Genomic DNA, 21,224 nt, shown 5'->3' with positions numbered 1-21,224 from the left:
GAGCCTCACATGACTGGATGACTGAGAGCATTGCACTACACATAGAACTGTGTACTCGTATGCCTGCTCTAGCAAGGCTAGCTGCCTCAATCATCTTATTAGAGGCCTCTGGCTTTATTTACCAGCAGAGTAGTCCTACACAGTGGTGCACACACACACTGTTTCCATGACAACACAATCTGATGCTTTTAATTCACCAGCAGACTGTTTGCCCGAGTTGGCCAAAAGCTGGCTCAGAAATTGTGGTTGGAATGTATCTGTCAATCACACAGAGGGGTGTTACATCATACAGATTACAGAAGCACATAAATATAATAATTTATGTTCATTTTTGGTTATTGAGCTCAATGGATCATTATTGCACCACCCTATACATTAATTCACTCTAGAAAACTGGGTCCATTGCAGAAGGTACTGGCATGTAAATGGTGATAAAATCATAGCATATACTGTATGTTAGTATGTGTGTAATAAACTTAGTTCTGAGAGAGTAGTCTGGCTCTGTAAATGTTGTGTGAAAATGACCCTGCATGTGAGAATGTGCTGACTGGCGTTGATGTACCGTGGGCTCTCCCAGTCAGTGTGATGTGTCAACAGGAAAGCGTTTGGCTCCTCTCTCTCTGCCACTAGCACTGTGTTAGCGGCTACCAGTTAGCCTTTCCCACTGTGTGTCTGAGAGACAGATGGCATAGCTGTGGGAGGGGGCTGAGCCACCAGGCAGCACTGGCACTACAGGACTGAGTGTCTACAGTCTGGGAGAGAGAGAGCTAGCCAGGTACCCCTCCGAGTGACAAGGGAAGGTTTGCAGAGAAGGGAGGGAGGGAGAACTGAGTCTCTCAGTTATATTATGCCTATTCATGTCCGGCTGGTGTGTTTCTATCAATGACTGTATATATGAATAGACAAAGCCATAGATCACGTGACACCATTCAGTCCTATGTAAAGACTTAATAGCGCATTGAAGCCAAATGAAGTAGGTTAAGATGGCGTTTCATGGAGACATAACTTGCGTAGTTTGAGCTTCTCAACACTAATGTACCACGAAGATTGCAGTTTTTCCATTCACTAAAATGAGGGTTCCTGTTTTCTGCTAACAATGTCTGCAGTACCGCGGTCGGCCTTGACCCTCCGTGGCTTCAATGAGAGGGGCGGTCGTTCTCCCCTGCTTTCTATGGATGTAATGAAATGGACTGTGAGAGTGGTGTGCACACGAAATGCAAGGCAGCCATGTTTGGATTTGCTGTTATATACAGTCGGGGTTTCCATGTTGTGTTGTGATGTAGTTAACACATGTCTTCCTGTTTGTCTGGCTGCCTACAGGAACCAAGCTAAATAAGGACCTGAAGCACTATCTGAGCCAGCGCTTCCAGAAGTCCTCCCAGGACCACGAACTGCAGCAGACCATTCGAGACAACCTCTACCGCCATGCAGTGCCTTGTGAGTAGCACACAACCTTTTAAGTTCTGTTTTCTACTCCTGTTCATCGTCATCTTCTTCCTCCTAATCGTTGTGTTATTGGTTTAATGTCTTATGTTTACTGTGCTGGTTTGGTTTGTAGCTTTGCAAGGACTCTGTACTGTTTAGTGAAGCTTCACGCTGGATATAGGTGGTTATGGCTACTCATTCTCATGTTCCTCTATGTCTCTGTGTCATCTGAATGGTCAAATGGGTTGTCAGGTTCTAAGGGAGCTTCTTGCCCCTCAGATACAGATACTCAGAATACTATATGAGTCGTGAGCACTGGATAACACACAGACGGGAGGAGATGGCTTCCTCCTCCCACTGATGATTGGAACCAGATGACCATGAAGCCCATGCTCTCAGTCCTCTTTATCCATTCAATCAGACATATATTTACTTTTCCCAGTACTATTTGATTAGAGTGAGAAGGTCCAGCGCCTTCCATGGTTGATAGCCCTGGGGGCTTTCGCTCGATCAATAGACACAGTGATTAAACACACTACATCTTGATCAGAACCTCACGCCCATCTTCACTCCTATTTCTTCTCCGGATGTACAGTATATTACATGATGTCCAAGGATTTGGACCTGTTTTCTGTGGATATTCCCTCCTCTCCTCTCTGTGACGAGAGAGATAGATGGATGCCCTCGCCTGTTATCCCCATTCCCATTTGGATCCTAAATCCAGCTGTGTGGACCAAACCCTGTGCAGCAGCTTTGGTTATCATCCTTCTGATGTTGGAGATGGAATTCCCTGGTGTTAATGTGCTAGCCATGACACACACACACACACACACACACGGACGGACGGACGGACGGACGGACGGACGGACGGACGATCAACTGGTGAGACCAGGAGACTGTGCAGTCATACACATAACATAGGGGAATAGAATGGGTTATTTTTAGGATATAGATGTGTAGTAGTCAGCAACTGCCATTTGGCATTTATGGATGGGATGGCATTCCTTGTTTATTTGTATTACCAAACATACAGTATTTTATTTATTGGCTAGGTTACTTTAGTCCCCTCACCCAACCCACAATGCAATGTGTCTACTACATTATTAAGGCCTTGAGTAGTATGGCATTTCAACACTGTTAATTCTATTCCTCTCCTTCAATGTCTTGTTATCCAAGCATATTTTCTAATGCCCCAGATATATCCTTTAATGTGTGCATTGTGAGGCCTGATTGGCCTATAGCCTACTCCAGACAGGGCTTTTTCCTAATGATTCTCATCATTGGATTTTCAATTAGTTTAGTCATGACCCTCTCACGCAAATTGCTGTCTGTGTTCCAGGGGCTTTTTCCTCAGGACTTTATTGGAATTACCCAGTGTGCCATATGTCAGCCAGACAGGCCTGGATTGTGCTAGTCTAGTCATAATGGACGTTTTAATTACCAAAGGCCTAGCTCTTCTCTCCTGACTCCGACTCCCATTGACATCCTGATAAATGGTATTATGGTTAACCAAGGAAGGAAACATACCACCAAAGGTGTACCATTGTACAATATGATATGCAGTAATAACAATACATGTATTAATTGGATTCATTTCTTACAAATAGATGCAGTTTACATGTAGAGAGAGTAGGTGAAAGGGCACCAGGACTGGTTATGTTTTCGGCCATGGTTTGGTTTCTCCCCTTGCCCTTCCAGGCCCTTGTGACTGGAGGTCAGTGTGTGGTGGTATAGATGTGTCTTTGGGTCAGCTAGGGCGTGTGTGTGGAGGCTGTGATTAATGGACAGAAAGCAACTGGAGGTGACAGATGGAGGAGTGTGCTATACTCCTGACTGGGGAAATCTTCCTCAAGCCTCCCCTCTCTGGTGCTCAAACCATGCAGCTCAAACTCCCCTTCTCTTATACACACACACACCTCCGAGACTATGCTTGATTCCACTCTTTCATCATTCATATAATCAGAGTGTGTTTGTGATGTTATTGTCGCCTGTCCTCAGTGCCAAGTAGACAGGAATTGACCCGGCCAACCGGCTCTCCCTACCTGCCCTTCTCCAGATTCTATAGACTGTTGTTGTGCTGGATGGGGAATATCAGCTACAGCATAGACGAGCAGCGTAATGACTCTGGCTCCTTCTGCCTTTCCTCCTGTCACACTGTTGACTTCTCACACTAGCCTCACCACAGCCCCTCCATCTCCAACTACCACAGTCCACTACTATCTCTCTTTCCTCACTCTCCCTTTTTCTCTCTCTTCTGTCTCCCTCTGCTACCCTCTTTTCCCTCTCCAATCTTCCGGCGTTGGTCGATTTCCCTGCGGTCACCTCACCCGCTCTGCATTCCTGCTCTGCATTCCCAATCTTATTTTCGCTGCTGTAACTGCTGCTCCCTTTTCTCCCCGTTGTTTTCCTCGTCGCTGTGATGGTCTCGGCAGCAGCAGAGCTCTCCTCTCTGTGTTTGTGCCTCAGCCTGCCTGCCTGCTCTGCATAGAGAGATCAGCAGGGTCCTTGCTGCAGTCTATGGGCTACCGCTCTACCTCTCTCTTCCTCTCTCCTTCACTCTGCATCAAGGCAAGTGGGCTTTGATTTGTCTGCTGTTGCTGCTATTCTTTTTTGTGTGTGTGATGTAATGCCATGCTGGCGCATGGTGGATGGATGGTGTATAGGCTAAAGTGATGGGGTGGGGGTCGGGGTTGGAGAGGGGATTGGACAGAAGCGAAGAGGGACGATGGAGATCGGCAGACATGCAAGCGGGCTCAGCTACATCTAGCACACAGGCACAGATGGGGGACCACTAGTAGCCCTTTTTCTCTGCCTAATTTTATCCTGCATGGTTTGTATGTGGCGCAGTAGGACTTTGTCTTCTGCTTTTCACAGGTAGAACACTGTCCTCTGTGTCAGCTTGCATAAGTGCTTGTCTGTCTGTGCATATGTGTACAATAATTTCACTACACTCGCAATAACATCTGCTAACCATGTGTATGTGACCAATAAAATTTGATTTGATGTTTCTGTTTGTGCCCGAAAGCTATTGGATGATGGTAGAGTAGATGTGTGGTGAGTGAGTGTATCTGCAGATTCTCCTAGCATCAGCTCTAGATGCCACCTGAACAATGGAGCACAGAGCAGAGTATTCTCTCTGCATTGCAGATTACAGAAAGGGAGCTTCACAGTGTAAACCATTAGATAGGTATATAGGCAGGGAGATCCTCTAGTTTCATCTTTACCCTGTTCTTTCCCTTGTATGGTTGTTTCCTTCAGGCTGGAGGATGGTGCGGTCTATAGCATGTCGTACTGTTCACTGTGTCTAAGCATTAGCTGGGGGTTAGCAAGGAAACACTCTGTGTAGCCTACATCTCACAGACAGACTGACATAGTCAAGCATCAGTTGGGCTGAGGGAAAACAACCAGGTGTGTGGTGTGTAGCTGCATCTTTGTCTAGGCTATGCTGATGGAGTGTATATGTGTGTGCATGTCTACATGTACATGGTTTTGGGTAGTTGGTCTTTGTATATCTGATCCACCAGTCTGACTGACACCTGTCAGGGCTGCAAGGCGTGTGTGTGATGTTAATACATTTTTATGGTGGTTTGTATCTGTATGTACCTTTTCATACTGATATCTACTCATGTTTCTGCATTTTACCACTGTCAAAACAGAGCTTAAACAATTCATTACAGAACATTTTTGTTTCATTCAACCAGTAGTCATCATCTTACCCCACCACATAGAAGACAAGATGAGAGCACATGTATAGTCAAAGGACACTCAAATGTATACCAGTTTTTCTAGTTCTATGCTTAGGTATGTCCTCCTCACACCTTGTGACACACACCTTAATTATTGCGCTGGGTGGGAATAGCAGCCGTTTTAAGGGCTCCTGACCAATTTTGTGTCCGCTGATCTGAAGTTTTTTTGTCATAATATTTCCGCCATCATCTCCTACAGTGCCTTGCAAAAGTATTCACCCCCCCCCCCCTTGGCGTTTATCATATTTTGTTGCATTACAACCTGTAATGTAAATAGATTTTTATTTGGATTCCATGTAGTGGACAAACACAAAATAGTCCAAATTGGTGAAGTGAAATGAAAAAAATAACTTGTTTCAAAAAAATTCATAATGGAAAAGTGGTGCGTGCATATGTATTCACTCCCTTTGTTATGAAGCCCCTAGATAAGATCTGGTGCAACCAATTACCTTCAGAAGTCACATAATTAGTTAGATTGCACACAGGTGGACTTTATTTAAGTGTCACATGATCTGTCACATGATCTCAGTGTATATATACACCTGTTCTGAAAGGCCCCATGGTCTGCAACACCACTAAGCAAGGGGCACCACCAAGCAAGCGGCACCATGAAGACCAAGGAGCTCTCCAAACAGGTCAGGGACAAAGTTGTGGAGAAGTACAGATCAGTGTTGGGTTATAAAAAATATCAGAAACTTTGAACATCCCACGGAGCACCATTATATCCATTATTAAATAATTGAAAGAATATGGCACCACAACAAACCTGCCAAGAGAGGGCCCCCCACAAAAATTCACGGATCAGGCAAGGAGGGCATTAATCAGAAGCGCAACAAAGAGACCAAAGATAACCCTTAAGGAGCTGCACAGCACCACAGCGGAGATTGAAGTATCTGTCCATAGGACCACTTTAACCCATACACTCCACAGAGCTGGGCTTTACGGAAGAGTGGCCAGAAAAAAGCCCTTAAAGAAGAAAATAAGCAAGCACGTTTGGTGTTTGCCAAAAGGCATGTGGGAGACTCCCAAAACATATGGAAGAAGGTACTCTGGTCAGATGAGACTAAAATGTAGCTTTTTGGCCATCAAGGAAAACGCTATGTCTGGCGCAAACCCAACACCTCTCATCACCCACAGTGATGGCAGCATCATGCTGTGGGGATGTTTTTCATTGGCAGGGACTGGGAAACTGGTCAGAATTGAAGGAATGATGGATGGCGCTAAATACAGGGAAATTCTTGAGTGAAACCTATTTCAGTTTTCAAGAGATTTGAGACTGGGATGGAGGTTTACCTTCCAGCAGGACAATAACCCTAAGCATACTGCTAAAGCAACACTTGAGTGGTTTAAGGGGAAACATTTAAATGTCTTGGAATGACCTAGTCAAAGCCCAGACCTCAATCTAATTGAGAATATGTGGTATGACTTTAAGACTGCTGTACACCAGAGGAACCCATCCAACTTGAAGGAGAACGAGCAGTTTTGCCTTGAAGAATGGGCAAAAATCCCAGTGGCTAGATGTGCCAAGTTTATAGAGACATACCCCAAGAGAATTGCAGCTGTAATTTCTGCAAAAGGTGGCTCTACAAAGTATTGACTTTGGGGGGGGTGAATAGTTATGCACGCTCAAGTTTTCAGATTTTTTGTCTTATTTCTTGTTTGTTTCACAATAAAAATATTTTGCATCGTCAAAGTGGTAGGCATGTTGTGTAATCCAATGATACAACCCCCCCAAAAAATCTATTTTAATTCTAGGTTGTAAGGCAACAAAATAGGAAAAATGCCAATGGGGGTGAATACTTTGGCAAGCCACTGTATGACTGAAAAGAGCTTCTGGACATCAGAACAGCAATCACTTACGTCGATTTGGATGAGGAATGGTACTTCATTGAGTCGGAGGTGAAAGACATTCTGTTCATCCCGGACCAGGCCCAAATCCCCGACACTCGAAGAAGGAAGAGGCGCCGTTATAGAGCCCGGCAGGACTACGTCTGCGAGTGGATAAACTACCTCTACTTCCGTTCCTTTGGCAAACATGCAGTCACTAAAGACTAAACTTGATGAGCTAAGTTTGAGACTATCCTATCAACGTGATCCAAAGAACTGTAATATCCTATGCTTCTCCGAATCATGACATGGAAAATCATAAATCAAACAGTTTTTTCTATACATTGGCAGGACAGAATGGCAGCATCGGGCAAACTCTTAACAACGCTGCTGCACAAGCTCTAATATTAAGAACGTCTCAAGGTTCTGCTCGCCTGAGTTAGAATACCTCATGATAAGCTGTAGACCATACTATTTACCAAGAGAGTTGTTAGCAATATTTTTTGTAGTTGTCTACTTACCACCACAAACCAATGTTGGCACTAAGACTGCACTCAATGATCTATATAGGACCATGAGCAAACAAGAAAATGCTCACCCAGAGGCGGCACTCCTAGTGGCCGGTGATTTTAATGCAGGAAAACTCAAATCCATCTTCCCTCATTACTACCAGCATGTCAACCGTGCGACTAGAGGTGAAAGAACTAGATCAACCTTACTCCACACACAGATGAATACAAAGTTCTCCCTCGCGTTCCATTTGGCAAATCTTACCATAACTCTGTCCTCCTGATTCCTGCTTACAAGCAAAAACTCAAACCGGAAGTACTAATGCCATACTCAATACGGAAGAGGTCCGATGAAGCGGATGCTAAACTACAGGACTGTTTTGCTAGCACAGACTGGAATATGTTCCTTGATTCATCCGATGGCATTGAGGAGTATACCACATCAGTCACCAGCTTCATTAATTTCTCTAACGTAGGGGGCAGCATTCGGAATTTTGGATGAAAAGCATGCCGAAATTAAACTGCATGCTTCTCGGGCCCGGAAGATATGATATGCATATAACTGGTAGATTTGGATAGTACACTCTAAAGTTTCCAAAACTGTTAAAATAGCGTCTGTGACTATAACAGAACTGATTTGGCAGGCGAAAACCTGAGAAAAATCCATTCGGGAAGTCGTTTTTTTGGGGTTTTGTAGTTTTCTATTCAATCCCATTACAGTATCCATTGACTCAGGACTCAAACTGCAGTTCCTATGCCTTCCACTAGATGTCAACAGTCTTTAGAAATTGTTTCAGGCTTGTATTCTGAAAAATTAGGAAATAAGAGCAGTCTGAATGAGTGGACCCTAAAGTGTCACAGAGCTTTTTCATGCGAGCGACCGAGAGAGTGCCTTTCTTGTTTACCTTTCATATTGACGACGTTATTGTCCGGTTGAAATATTATCGATTATTTAGGACAAAAACAACCTGATGATTGAATATAAACATCGTTTGACATGTTTCTATGAACTTTACCGATACAATTTGGATTTTTTTGTCTGCCTGTTTTGACTGCGTTTGAGCCTGTGGATTACTGAAGAAAACACGCAAACAAAACTGAGGTTTTTGGATATAAAGAGACTTTATCGAACAAAAGGAACATTTATTGAGTAAATGAATGTCTGCTGAGTGCAACCATATGAAGATCATCAAAGGTAAGGGATTAATTTTATCTCTATTTCTGACTTGTGTATCTCTTCTACTTGGCTGGTTACTGTTTGTAATGATTTGTCTGCTGGGCTATGTTCTCAAATAATCGTAAGGTATGCTTTTGCCGTAAAGCATTTTAAAAATCTGACACCGTGGTTGGATTCACAAGAAGTTAATCTTTAAACCTATGTAAAATATGTTTTGTTTTCTGAATTTTTAGAATGAGTATTTCTGTATTTGAATTTGGCGCCTAGCAGTTTCACTGGCTGTTGAAGAGGTGGGACGCTAACGTCTCACGTACCCAAGAGAGGTTAATAAGTGCATAGACGACGTCATCCCCACAGTGACTGGTTGGGATATGTGATATGTACGTACATATCCCAACCAAAAGCCAGGGATTAGAAGTAACATCCGCACTGAGCTAAAGGCGAGCTGCCGCTTTCATGGTGCGGAACACTAATCCGGACGCTTATAAGAAATCCTGCTATGCTCTCAGACGAACCATCAAACAGGCAATGCGTCAATATAGGACTAAGATTGAATCCTACTACACCAGCTCTGACGGTCGTCAAATGTGGCAGTGCTTGCTAACTGTTACGGACTACAAAGGGAAACCCAGCCGTGAGATGCCCAGTGACGTGAGTCTACAAAACGAGAAAAATGCCTTTTATGCTCACTTTGAGGCAAGCAACACTGAAGCATGCATGAGAGCACCAGCTGTTCCGGACGACGATGTGATCACGCTCTCGGTAGCCGATGTGAGCAAAAGACCTTTGAAACAGGTCAACATTCACAAGGCCACAAGGCCAGACAGATTACCAGGACATGTAATTGGAGCATGCGTGGACCAACTGGCGAGTATCTTCACGGACATTTTCAACCTCTCCCTGATCGAGTCTAATACCTACATTTCAAGCAGACCACCATAGTCCATGTGCTCAAGAAAGCGGAGGTAACCTGCCTAAATGACTACCGACCCGTGGCACTCACATCTGTAGCCATGAAGTGCTTTGAAAGTCCGGTCATGGCTCACATCAGCACCATCATACCGGAAACCCTAGACCCACTCCAATTCGCATACCGCCCCAACAGATCCACAGATGACGCAATCTCAATCACACTCCACATTGCTCTTTCCCACCTGGACAAAAGGAACACCTTTCTTTCTTCTGAAACTCTATAGTCTATTCTTGTTCTGAGAAATGAAGGCTTTTCCATTTGAGAAATTGCCAAGAAACTGAAGATCTTGTACAATGCTGTGTACTACTCCTTTCACAGAACAGCGCAAACTGGCTCAAACCAGAATAGAAAGAGGAGTGGGAGGCCCCGGTGAAAAACTGAGCAAATATGTATTTTTTTTTTTTTTGCATTGTTGGGAAAGGGACTGTAAGTAAGCATTTCACCGTAAAGTCTAGACCTGTTGTTTTGGTGCATTTGAGAAATACCATTTAATTTTATTTGGCACCCACTAAAACATGGCAAATGTCAAAAGGCTGGTGGGCAAAACAAGTGTCAATGTCCTCCAAGTCATACACAAAGTAGATTTACGACCCAGGGACCCCCATCATATGTTAGCAAAAAATGGTGAATAATAATGGCAACGAGAAGTGGCCTTAACAACATTTTAAAATATATAGATTCGGTATATAGATTCATTATTTTGACCTCTCCACCATATAATTGGAAGAGGTAATCTCGTAACATACCTTTCTAGCTAATAGACTAACTCCAAACACATTTTCACTAATAGCAGCTGTGAAGCTGGTTAAACAAAGGCTAGCCATGTGTTGGCAAAAATGAATGTCAAGGAAGCTTACCAGCAGCCATCTCCACTTGCTGTGACTGGTACTCGCGGGTGCTTTTTCAAAGCCTATGTGAGATACAGTGAGTGTAATTAACTCCACAAATTGTATTCCGTTGTTGCTATCGATATTCATAAAAACATTGAAATAAAAATACCTTTATCCCACTTTATATATAAAAAAAATGTATATATTTGAAAATCACTTTATTAAAAAAAAAATATATAAACTGGTTTGAGGGATGGGTGCCTTTGGATGGATGGATCTTGGGCGGGGGGTGAACACAGGGCTTTTAATGTCTTTTGAAATGTCATTACGCTCACATCATCATTAGTTTAAGTCAACGAAAGGCATTGTCAAGAGGGATTCAATGAAGGGAGAAGTCTCTGGGGTACATACCCAAACCCCTCCACACTCACCTTCAGCAAACACACACTAACAGGTTGTGTGTGAGGATGTGAATTCATCCTGCTAGTGATTATTTTCCTATGTAGCTTCTTTGTTGAGTGCCTGGAAGCATATTTTCCGTGTTCTCAGACCGCTTGTTATTTTGATGATAAAAGAGATGGACTAACCTAAACTGCTGGCTGATCTAAAGTAAGAGAGCTTCTCCCTGGGTCTCATTTAGAAGCACCCATCCAGTGGGGGTAACATGTACATGTCTGTCCCCCGAAATAGCAGCTTTCTTGTCTCTCTGTGCAACCTAGGGGGTATCTCACACTCCCATAGACACTTCTGCCCTATTTTTTGAGGAGTTTGCTTTGTCAGGCGGGTTTGTTGTCTGAACTCCTGTAAGCCTAAAGTGATCCCTCTGCTGTGAAAGTGGCTGATGAGAAAGGTGAGACTGAGGACATCGAGATTTGAATATTGTCTTGTTACAATGTTTATAAAATCAAAATGATAGCCATTTATTTTCTATTGTAATATAGTCAAGGATGTAGCCATTTCATAAATGAAGTGGCTTTTCTGTAGGCAGACATCTGCCTTATTCCTGGTTATTCAGGGGGTTTTTCTGGATCAAAATGGAGCTTCAATGCCATACAACTCTCCTTCCGTGGCCTCCAACTGCTCTTAAATGCAAGTAAAACTAAGTGCATGCTATTCAACCGATCACTGCCCGCACCTGCCTGCCTGTCCAGCATCACTACTCTGGACGGTTCTGACTTAGAATGTGTGGACAACTACCAATACCTAGGTGTCTGGTTAGACTGTAAACTCTCCTTCCAGACTCACGTTAAGCATCTCCAATCCAAAATTAAATCTAGAATCGGCTTCCTATTTCGCAACAAAGCATCCTTCACTCATGCTGCCAAACGTACTCTCGTAAAACTGACCATCATACCGATCCTCGACTTTGGCGATGTCATTTACAAAATAGCCTGCAACACTCTACTCAACAAATTGGATGCAGTCTATCACAGTGCCATCCGTTTTGTTACCAAAGCCCCATATACTACCCACCACTGTAGTATATCGTTGGTTGGCCCTCGCTTCATACTCGCCGCCAAACCCACTGGCTCCAGGTCATCTACAAGTCTCTGCTAGGTAAAGCCCCGCCTTATCTCAGCTCACTGGTCTGCATAGCAGCACCCACCCATAGCACGCGCTCCAGCAGTTATATCTCACTGGTCACCCCCAAAGCCAATTGTTCCTTTGGCCGCCTTTCCTTTCAGTTCTCTGCTGCCAATGACTGGAACGAACTGCAAAAATCACTGAAGCTGGAGACTCATATCTCCGTCACTAGCTTTAAGCACCAGCTGTCAGAGAAGCTCACAGATCACTGCACCTGTACATGGCCCACCTGTAAATAGCCCCACCAACTACCTCATCCCCATACTGTATTTATTTATTTATCTTGCTCCTTTGCACCCTAGTATATCTACTTGCACATTCATCTTCTGCACATCTACCATTCCAGTGTTTAATTGCTATATTGTAGTTACTTCGCCACCATGGCCTATATTTATTGCCTTACCTCCCTTATCCTACCTCATTTGCACATACTGTATATAGACTTTTTCTACTGTTTTATTGGCTGTACGCGTGTTTATTCCATGTGTTACTCTGTGTTGTTGTATGTGTCGAACTGCTTTGCTTTGTCTTGGCCAGGTCGCAATTGTAAATGAGAACATGTTCTCAACTAGCCTACCTGGTTAAATAAAGGTGAAATAAATAGAATAGGTGTTGTGGGGGCTTGTTGAGGCCCTCATGTTGACTGCAGTGACAAAATGTATTTGTTTAAAGCACATTTCCTGCAGTTCTACACATTTTGCCATTTGGTGCAAATAAAATGTTTCATTTTTAAAGTAAATTTCATGCAATTCTGCACATTTTGCCATGAGGCTGAGAGAAATATTTGCAGTTTAAAGCTAATTTCCTGCAGTTATACATATGTTTCCATAGTTTATGCTATCTGAGTGACTCAAACATTATAACAAAATCAATGGGGTCCCCATACCATGACAAAAATACTCCTGAATGCATAATGTTTAGGATTTTATATACTCTGACTGTTGAGCCTTTTATTTTGGTGATTGTTAGGTCTCAAACATGATCTTAAAAAAATATATATATATGCCCATTATCTTTTCTACATACTTTATATCTTGTTTTAGTCATTTAAGTTTACAATGAAAACTTTTTTCCATCCAGAAAATGTATTACTATTATTTAAAAAATATCAGTTTGGACAGAAATAATCATTTATTAGGAGATTCTGTATTGACGGAGTTAGTTGTAGTGTGGTCAGACTTGTATGTCTCAGAGACTAGCCTCGAGGGAAGGAACAGGAACTCAAAGCTGCTTCTTTACCCCGTGCCCTTTCTCCCATCACCCCTCCTGAAGGCATCAGCATGCTTCAGTTCAGCTGGTGCCTAGCCTAGCTCTACTAGCTGAACCGAACAAGTGTGCTCGCACACTCCATTAAAAGACCTTCGCTTGCAAAGCGAGAAAAAAGTTTCAGTAGTGTTTGTCCATTTTGAGACACCGTAGCCAGTATATACTTCCTCAAAATACTCATAATTAAAATGCTCAAGAAGTCTGTCATTAATTTTGACATTTTTGACCAGGGAGACCTTAGTCGTGTAGTTTTGCATCTGACTAGGATGTTTGGTGCAGTATTTCTGACGTGAAAAAATGTGCATAAGGACCAGTCGTCTCACGCACAAGTTGTCTCGCCCTACTGTTGACCAGTCGCAGACGAGGGGGCGTAGACTTCGGCTAATGACTTCGCCTTGCCTCGAGAGAAAAAAGTGTGTTTGCTGAACAGCCGAAAAAAACCTTGCCGAAGTCCAAAACAAACAGAAACGTCACAATGTCATCATAATATATGCACAAACTGTTTCGGCTGGGAAGCATGTGGATGGATGCCTTGACTCCCCACATGCGACTGCATGTGCCAACTGGAATTGAAGCAAAACAGTGTCAACATACACTCAGTATACCAAACATTAGCAACACCTACCTAATATTAAATTGCGCCCCCCCCCCCCCACCCTTTGCCTTCAGAACAGCCTCAATTCGTCGGGGCATGGACACTACAAGGCGTCGAAAGCGTTCCACAGGGATGCTGGCCCATGTTGATTCCAATGCTTCCCACAGTTGTCAAGTTAGCTGGGTGGTGGACCATTCTTGATGCACAGGGGAAACTGTTGAGCATGAAAAACCTAGCAGTGTTGCAGTTCTTGACACACTCAAACCGATGCACCTGGCACCTACTACCATACCCTGTTCAAAGGCAGTTAAATATTTTGCATTACCTATTATCCATCTGAATGGCACACACACAATCCAAAGCTTAAAAATCTTTCTTTATCCTGTCTCCTCCCCTTCATCTACACTGATTGAAGTGGATTTAATAAGGGGGATCATAGCTTTCACCTGGATTCACTGTATACTCAGTGTATCTTTTGACACTGTGTTAACAACCCTCCAGGCGAGCTTCAATGCCATACAACTCTCCTTCCGTGGCCTCCAACTGCTCTTAAATACAAGTAAAACCAAATGCATGCTCTTCAACCGATCGCTGCCTGCTCCGGCCCGCCTGTCCAACATCACTACTTTGGACGGCTCTGACTTAGAATATGTGGACAACTACAAATACCTAGGTGTCTGGTTAGACTGTAAACTCTCCTTCCAGACCCACATCAAACATCTCCAATCCAAAGTCAAATCTAGAATTGGCTTCCTATTCCGCAACAAAGCATCCTTTACTCATGCTGCCAAACATACCCTTGTAAAACTGACCATCCTACCAATCCTCGACTTCGGTGATGTCATTTACAAAATAGCCTCCAAAACCCTACTCAATAAATTGGATGCAGTCTATCACAGTGCCATCCGTTTTGTCACCAAAGCCCCATATACTACCCACCACTGCGACCTGTACACTCTCGTTGGCTGGCCCTCGCTTCATACTCGTCGCCAAACCCATTGGTTCCAGGTCATCTACAAGACCCTGCTAGGTAAAGTCCCCCCTTATCTCAGCTCGCTGGTCACCATAGCAGCACCTACCCGTAGCACGCGCTCCAGCAGGTATATCTCTCTAGTCACCCCCAAAACCAATTCTTCCTTTGGACGCCTCTCCTTCCAGTTCTCTGCTGCCAATGACTGGAACGAACTACAAAAATCTCTGAAACTGGAAACACCTATCTCCCTCACTAGCTTTAAGCACCAGCTGTCAGAGCAGCTCATAGATTACTGCACCTGTACATAACCCATCTACAATTTAGCCCAAACAACTACCTCTTTACCTACTGTATTTATTTATTAATTTATTTTGCTCCTTTGCACCCCATTATTTCTGTCTCTACTTTGCACTTTCTTCCAATGCAAACCAACCATTCCAGTGTTTTTTTTAGTTTTTATTTTACTTGCTGTGTTGTACTCACTTCGCCTCCATGGCCTTTTTATATTTTTATTTATTTATACATATATCTGTTTGCCTTCACCCCCCTTATCTCACCTCACTTGCTCACATTGTATATACTGTAGACTTATTTTTTTCACTGTATTATTGACTATATGTTTGTTTTTACTCCATGTGTAACTATGTGTTGTTGTATGTGTCGAACTGCTTTGCTTTATCTTGGCCAGGTCGCAATTGTAAATGAGAACGTGTTCTCAATTTGCCTACCTGGTTAAATAAAGGTTAAATAAAATAAAATAAATAAATAAAAAATATTCATGCACCCACACTTTATATGCCACATCTCATTCAGTCCCTAATCTAAGCCCTATTCCACCCCATCCCCAGCCTTTTGTCCATACCTAGCCCCATCCTTCTAGCCTGAGCAGCCCAGCCCCAGTAGACCAGCTCCGTCCATCCCAGCACCGTGCTTGCCTTTGGTAATGTTGATTGCGGGGGTCACATGATGCGTGGGGATGGGCTCCCTTGCTGGGAATGCCTTGTTTGTCAGTACAGAGGATGCATGTGTGACAACGTCTGTGTGTGATAGAGAGATATGTAGGCTACGGAGGGGAGGGGAGGAGAGAGGAAAAAAGGGAGGGGAGCGAGGGCAAGCGAGACTGAGTGAGAGAGCGAGAGACTGAGAGAAGGTGGGTGGGTGCATGTGGGATACGTTGGTTTGGTTCAGTCAGACAGGAGCAGAGCGGAGGAGCACAGCACTGTAAGTGTTTGTGTGTGTGAGTGTATATCTCACATTGGCTGAGCCTGGACTCTCAGCCTGGCAGGAACAGGAAAACCCATCGGACAGAGAGACAGACCGACAGATATCGACAGCGAATCACAGACAGACAGGGGGAGGAAGTAGCTCGGATGCGAGCGTCTGATGCACTCCCTGTGGATAAAGAGCTATCTGTTTTGTGTTTTTTTTTGTCCTACCTGGCTGGATTCTCTGCTGTGTGTCGTGTAGCCCTGGACTAGCTGAGGAAATCACAGCTCAGAGGTATTTGCTCACTATTTGGCTTTGGCTTCAAGGATTGAATGGTTGTGGTGGGAAAGAAGGAATGGAGAGATAAAGAGAGTGTGGTGGAGGGGGATTGCTGTTCATCAGGCGGAACATATCAGTATATGAGACAGAGGCAGATCGCTGGCAGAAATGTCAGCTGATGTGTTTTGGTCAAACGGAAGCTGTCTGTGTCTTGTGCATGTGTGTCTGGCGGAGACGGCAGTGCTCTGTGATGGGGGTTCTATTATTAAGCTTTGATCTGTTGACATGCCTGCTTCACCAGAGCTGGCTAGCAGCAGGGTTTCCAGGATACTAGTTTACCCCCTCTCCTCTCCTCCTGTCCCCCTCGCTGTCTCCCTCTCTCTCTTTCCCTTTCTCTCTCCCTCGATCCATCTCTCCGTCTGCTCCTCCCCTCCACCCCCTGGCTCTCTATCTCCATCCCTCTGTAAATTGATTGTTTTAAAGCCTTTCTCTCTCTTTCCCTCTGCCGTTGTACTATCCTTAGGAGCTTTTACTAGCTGAACAAAATCTTGGTTGGGGTATTTTAGGCAGGGTTCTGGGTAATTTAGTCTCAGTGGCCCTCAGGGTTTTCTTATTTTAATCCCCCCTCCCTGATGCTTCCCCCTCTGTTCAAATAATTTAGTGCTGAAAACAGAGGTTTTGCAGAGGAAAATGGAGCATGTCACAGGTTGAGGGAAAGGCCTGTTTTGATCTCATTCTGTGTGTGTGTGTGTGTGTGTGTGTGTGTTCCTGTCTCTCTCTCCTCACCATGAGCCTCTTTCAGCCAGCTTTGTGAAACAACAGCCTCTCCATCATAAAACCTCTCTGATCAATGTTGCCAATCAATGAAAAGCCATAACAAAGCCTCTCGACCTCTTCCTCCTAAAATGGGCTGGGGCGAGTCTGTTCAGTCCAGGGGTGCCTGGGCTCGGAATGCGACCCCTGACCCGCAAGGGAATATGTGGAGTGGAAAATGCTGGAAAGGACGGCCTGTGTGCTATGGATTAACCCATTCGTGGGGTAGATGGTTGTGTTCCTCATGGAATTGGGAGCACGGACACTGAACCCAGTCTTCACCCGTCCCGGTGACCCCTTCCCCTGCGTGCACACACCAACACGCCAGCTAGATCAGGCCAAGATGGAGGCGATGATGGTGTATGCTTATGCTACTGTACTGAGAATATGCTAGCCGTTTCTTTGTTTGCTGTCTGGAAAACCTGCATGAAAACATGCCACAGTCAGTAATGCGAAACAGACTAGTGTGGTATCAGAAATGCTACTCGAATAGCCAAGTGTACAATTGTCAGTGGGTGATATCTTTGTTTTGTTTGCTGAAGATTAGATTGTGTTACATTATGTATCTGTGTGTGGAGGGGAGAAGAGGACTTCTGTTCCTCTCCTTCGGCATTGACTGGTTAAAGCGGCAGATGTTTGGGTGAGGTCGCTGATTTGAGACAATAATATGTCAGAACCTTCAAGACTGTAGACAGGCAGATGGACATATAGACAGAGGGAAACCCAAAAGGAATACAGACGGTGCACATCTTCTTTCATGGAAGTCAACATCAGCAAGACAGCTTTGTACCAAATCAAGTGGCGTTGCTGCTATTGCACTGAAACAAACTCAGAATTGTAGCTTGACGGGAATATGGTGGATCTTAAATTCATTTCCTGTCTCCCGTCATGTTCTTCTTGCCATGGACAGAAGCATCATTATGCAGTTGACTTAACAGGTCTTCTGTAGGTAAGTACCCCTCTGTTCGCTCTCATTTTGGACCATTCATCTCTGGAAGAGAGATGTTAGTGTGCACAGCACATAGACACAGTGTCTCACCGATTCACCTCTCTCTCCCCTCACGTGAGACGTGCACTGACTACAGACTGAGAATAGAGACACTCACTCTAACCCACACTATGCTGTTTAAGGCAGAATACCCCGACCAACATCCATACAAGTTTATACTGTTTAGTGGCTCCATTGTGCTGCAGTGCAGGACTACTGTAAATAGGATTGATTATGGCTTATCAGGAAAATACCTGTTGTACACATACAGTTGAAGTCGGAAGTTTACATACACTTAGGTTGGAGTCATTAAAACTTGTTTTTCAACCACTCCACACATTTTTTGTTAACAAACTATAGTTTTGGCAAGTCGGTTAGGACATCTACTTTGTGCATGACACAAGCAATTTTTCCAACAATTGTTTACAGACAGATTATTTCACTTATAATTCACTGTATCACAATTCCAGTGGGTCAGAAGTTTACATACACTAAGTTGACTGTGCGTTTTGAACAGCTTGGAAAATTCCAGAAAATGTTATGGCTTTAGAAGCTTCTGATAGGCTAATTGACATCATTTGAGTCAATTGGAAGTGTACCTGTGGATGTATTTCAAGGCCTACCTTCAAACTCAGTGCCTCTTTGCTTGACATCATGGGAAATCTAAATAAATCAGCCAAGACTGGTTCATCCTTGGGTGCAATTTCCAAATGCCTGAAGGTATCATGTTCATCTGTACAAACAATAGTACGCAAGTATAAACACCATGGGATCACGCAGCCGTCATACCGCTCAGGAAGGAGACGCGTTCTGTCTCCTAGAGATGAACGTACTTTGGTGCGAAAAGTGCAAATCAATCCCAGAACAACAGAAAAGGACCTTGTGAAGATGCTGGAGGAAACAGATACAAAAGTATCTATATCCACAGTAAAATGAGTCCTATATCGAAATAACCTGAAAGGCCGCTCAGCAAGGAAGAAGCCACTGCTCCAAAACTGCCATAAAAAAGCCAGACTACGGTTTGCAACTGCACATGGGGACAAAGATCGTACTTTTTGGAGAAATGTCCTCTGGTCTGATGAAACAAAAATAGAACTGTTTGGCCATAATGATCATCGATATGTTTGGAGGAAAAGGAGGGGGGCTTGCAAGCCGAAGAACACCATCCCAACCGTGAAGCACGGGGGTGGCAGCATCATGTTGTGGGGGTGCTTTGCTGCATGAGGGACTGGTGCACTTCACAAAATAGATGGCATCATGAGGCAGGAAAATTATGTAGATAGTCAGGAAGTTAAAGCTTGGTCGCAAATGGATCTTCCAAATAGACAATGACCTTAAGGACAACAAAGTCAAGGTATTTGAGTGGCCATCACAAAGCCCTGACCTCAATCCTATAGAACATTTGTGGGCAGAACTGAAAAAGCGTGTGCGAGCAAGGAGGCCCTCAAAACTGACTCAGTTACACCAGCTCTGTCAGGAGGAATGGGCCAAAATTCACCCAATTTATTGTTGGAAGCTTGTGGAAGGCTACCCGAAACGTTTGACCCAAGTTAAACAATTTAAAGGTAATGTTACCAAATACTAATTGAGTGTATGTAAACTTCTGACCCACTGGGAATGTGATGAAAGAAATATAAGCTAAAATAAATCATTCTCTCTACTATTATTCTGACATTTCACAATCTTAAAATAGAGTGGTCATCCTAACTGACATAAGACGGGGAATTTTTACTAGGATTAAATGTCAGGAATTGTGAAACTGAGTTTAAATGTATTTGGCTAAGGTGTATGTAAACTTCCGACTTCAACTGTATGTATGCATACACAGTCGTAGTCATCTGTTTATGATCATTGAGAATGACCACACAACAAACAAACCGTGTCCTACAGAGTTGCTTCGTAATCAGTGGTTGAATTGAAGCAACTGACTCATTCCCTGAATCCCAGCTATAGGACACTAATTATAGGCTCTCCTTGGCTCCAATACTATTTTGTCATTTTAATTGTTCCACATCAGTGATTTGCATCATTGTTTCTTCAGAAGTGCTCTCTTAATGAATGATATAATGTTTTGGGGTAGTCTTGGGGCTTTGACATTTTAGAGACACATGGATGCAGTTTGGGGTTTTGGCAGGACAGGGATATGTGTTGACCAAAATGTAAAAACAGCAATAGACTCAGGCAGCCACATAGCCCGATGTCAAATTTGAGGTAGCATTAGCATAAAGTGTGTGACAGGAGAATGGACTACACTGCAGTCGACTCAGGTCCTGCTTTATTATATCAATGTTCACTATTAGAGTAGATGGGGACAATAGAGGGTTGAGAGGGGGGAAAAAGGCAGAAATGGGGAGAGAGACGTGAAGAAGGAAAGATTAGAAAAACATCGAGGAGGGATGTTGAGGTTAGAGAGAAAGAAATAGATAGAAGATGGACATGGAATGAAAGTAGAGAGAGATGGCCACAGAAGGAAAGGAGAGAGAAGCTGAGAGAGAAATAGATGGAGAGAAGAAGAGGGGAAGATAGAAGGAGAGGGAGAGAGAACTACAAGCCTCCAGTGATATCCACTGGGTCACGCTCATGAAAAATGTAATCAAGCTTTGCAGATAACAGCTTCCTTCTAACTCGGCACAAACATCTATATCTGCACGAATGAGTTTTCTCAAACGCAATGATCTATTCTATGGCTTTTACATTGTAACTAACAAAATACTCAAATCTGAGTGCTGTATATAATTATAAACTACAATTCTAGTGAGTCTTGCCATTCGCAAGGGCTGTCTTTGTTTCCTCTTTAGCCAAGAACTAGTTTAATACACTCTTTCAAATAACGTCTGTCCTGAAAGACTGGAATGCCAGAACACCAGCAGAATAAGAATAGCATTCCCTATTATTAGAATAATTATAATAATGAATCATTGCCAAACAGATTTACGATGGCCTACTTTTCACCATGGCACATATTGGATATCACGTTGTCTTTTTCTCCAACGTCTGGTTTATAATAAGTCATACACGATGACCATTTTCTAT

The 21,224-nt window shown here is 43.6% G+C and overlaps 1 protein-coding gene across 2 annotated transcripts in view; it reads left to right on the top strand.

The window, feature by feature from the left end:
• Positions 1-21,224, top strand: part of LOC129851029 (membrane-associated guanylate kinase, WW and PDZ domain-containing protein 1-like) — a 177,489-nt gene that overhangs the window by 85,813 nt on the left and 70,452 nt on the right. For both annotated transcript variants that reach the window (XM_055917193.1, XM_055917192.1), the window contains exon 2: positions 1,321-1,437. In XM_055917193.1, the coding sequence (XP_055773168.1) occupies positions 1,321-1,437 (117 nt within the window). The remainder of the gene's footprint in view (positions 1-1,320; positions 1,438-21,224) is intronic.

Source organism: Salvelinus fontinalis, chromosome 3 (assembly GCF_029448725.1).
Source record: "Salvelinus fontinalis isolate EN_2023a chromosome 3, ASM2944872v1, whole genome shotgun sequence".
Classification (NCBI taxonomy): domain Eukaryota; kingdom Metazoa; phylum Chordata; class Actinopteri; order Salmoniformes; family Salmonidae; genus Salvelinus; species Salvelinus fontinalis.
The sequence above is the reverse complement of the archived record's forward strand: the minus strand, read 5'-3'. Positions and strand labels throughout refer to the sequence as shown.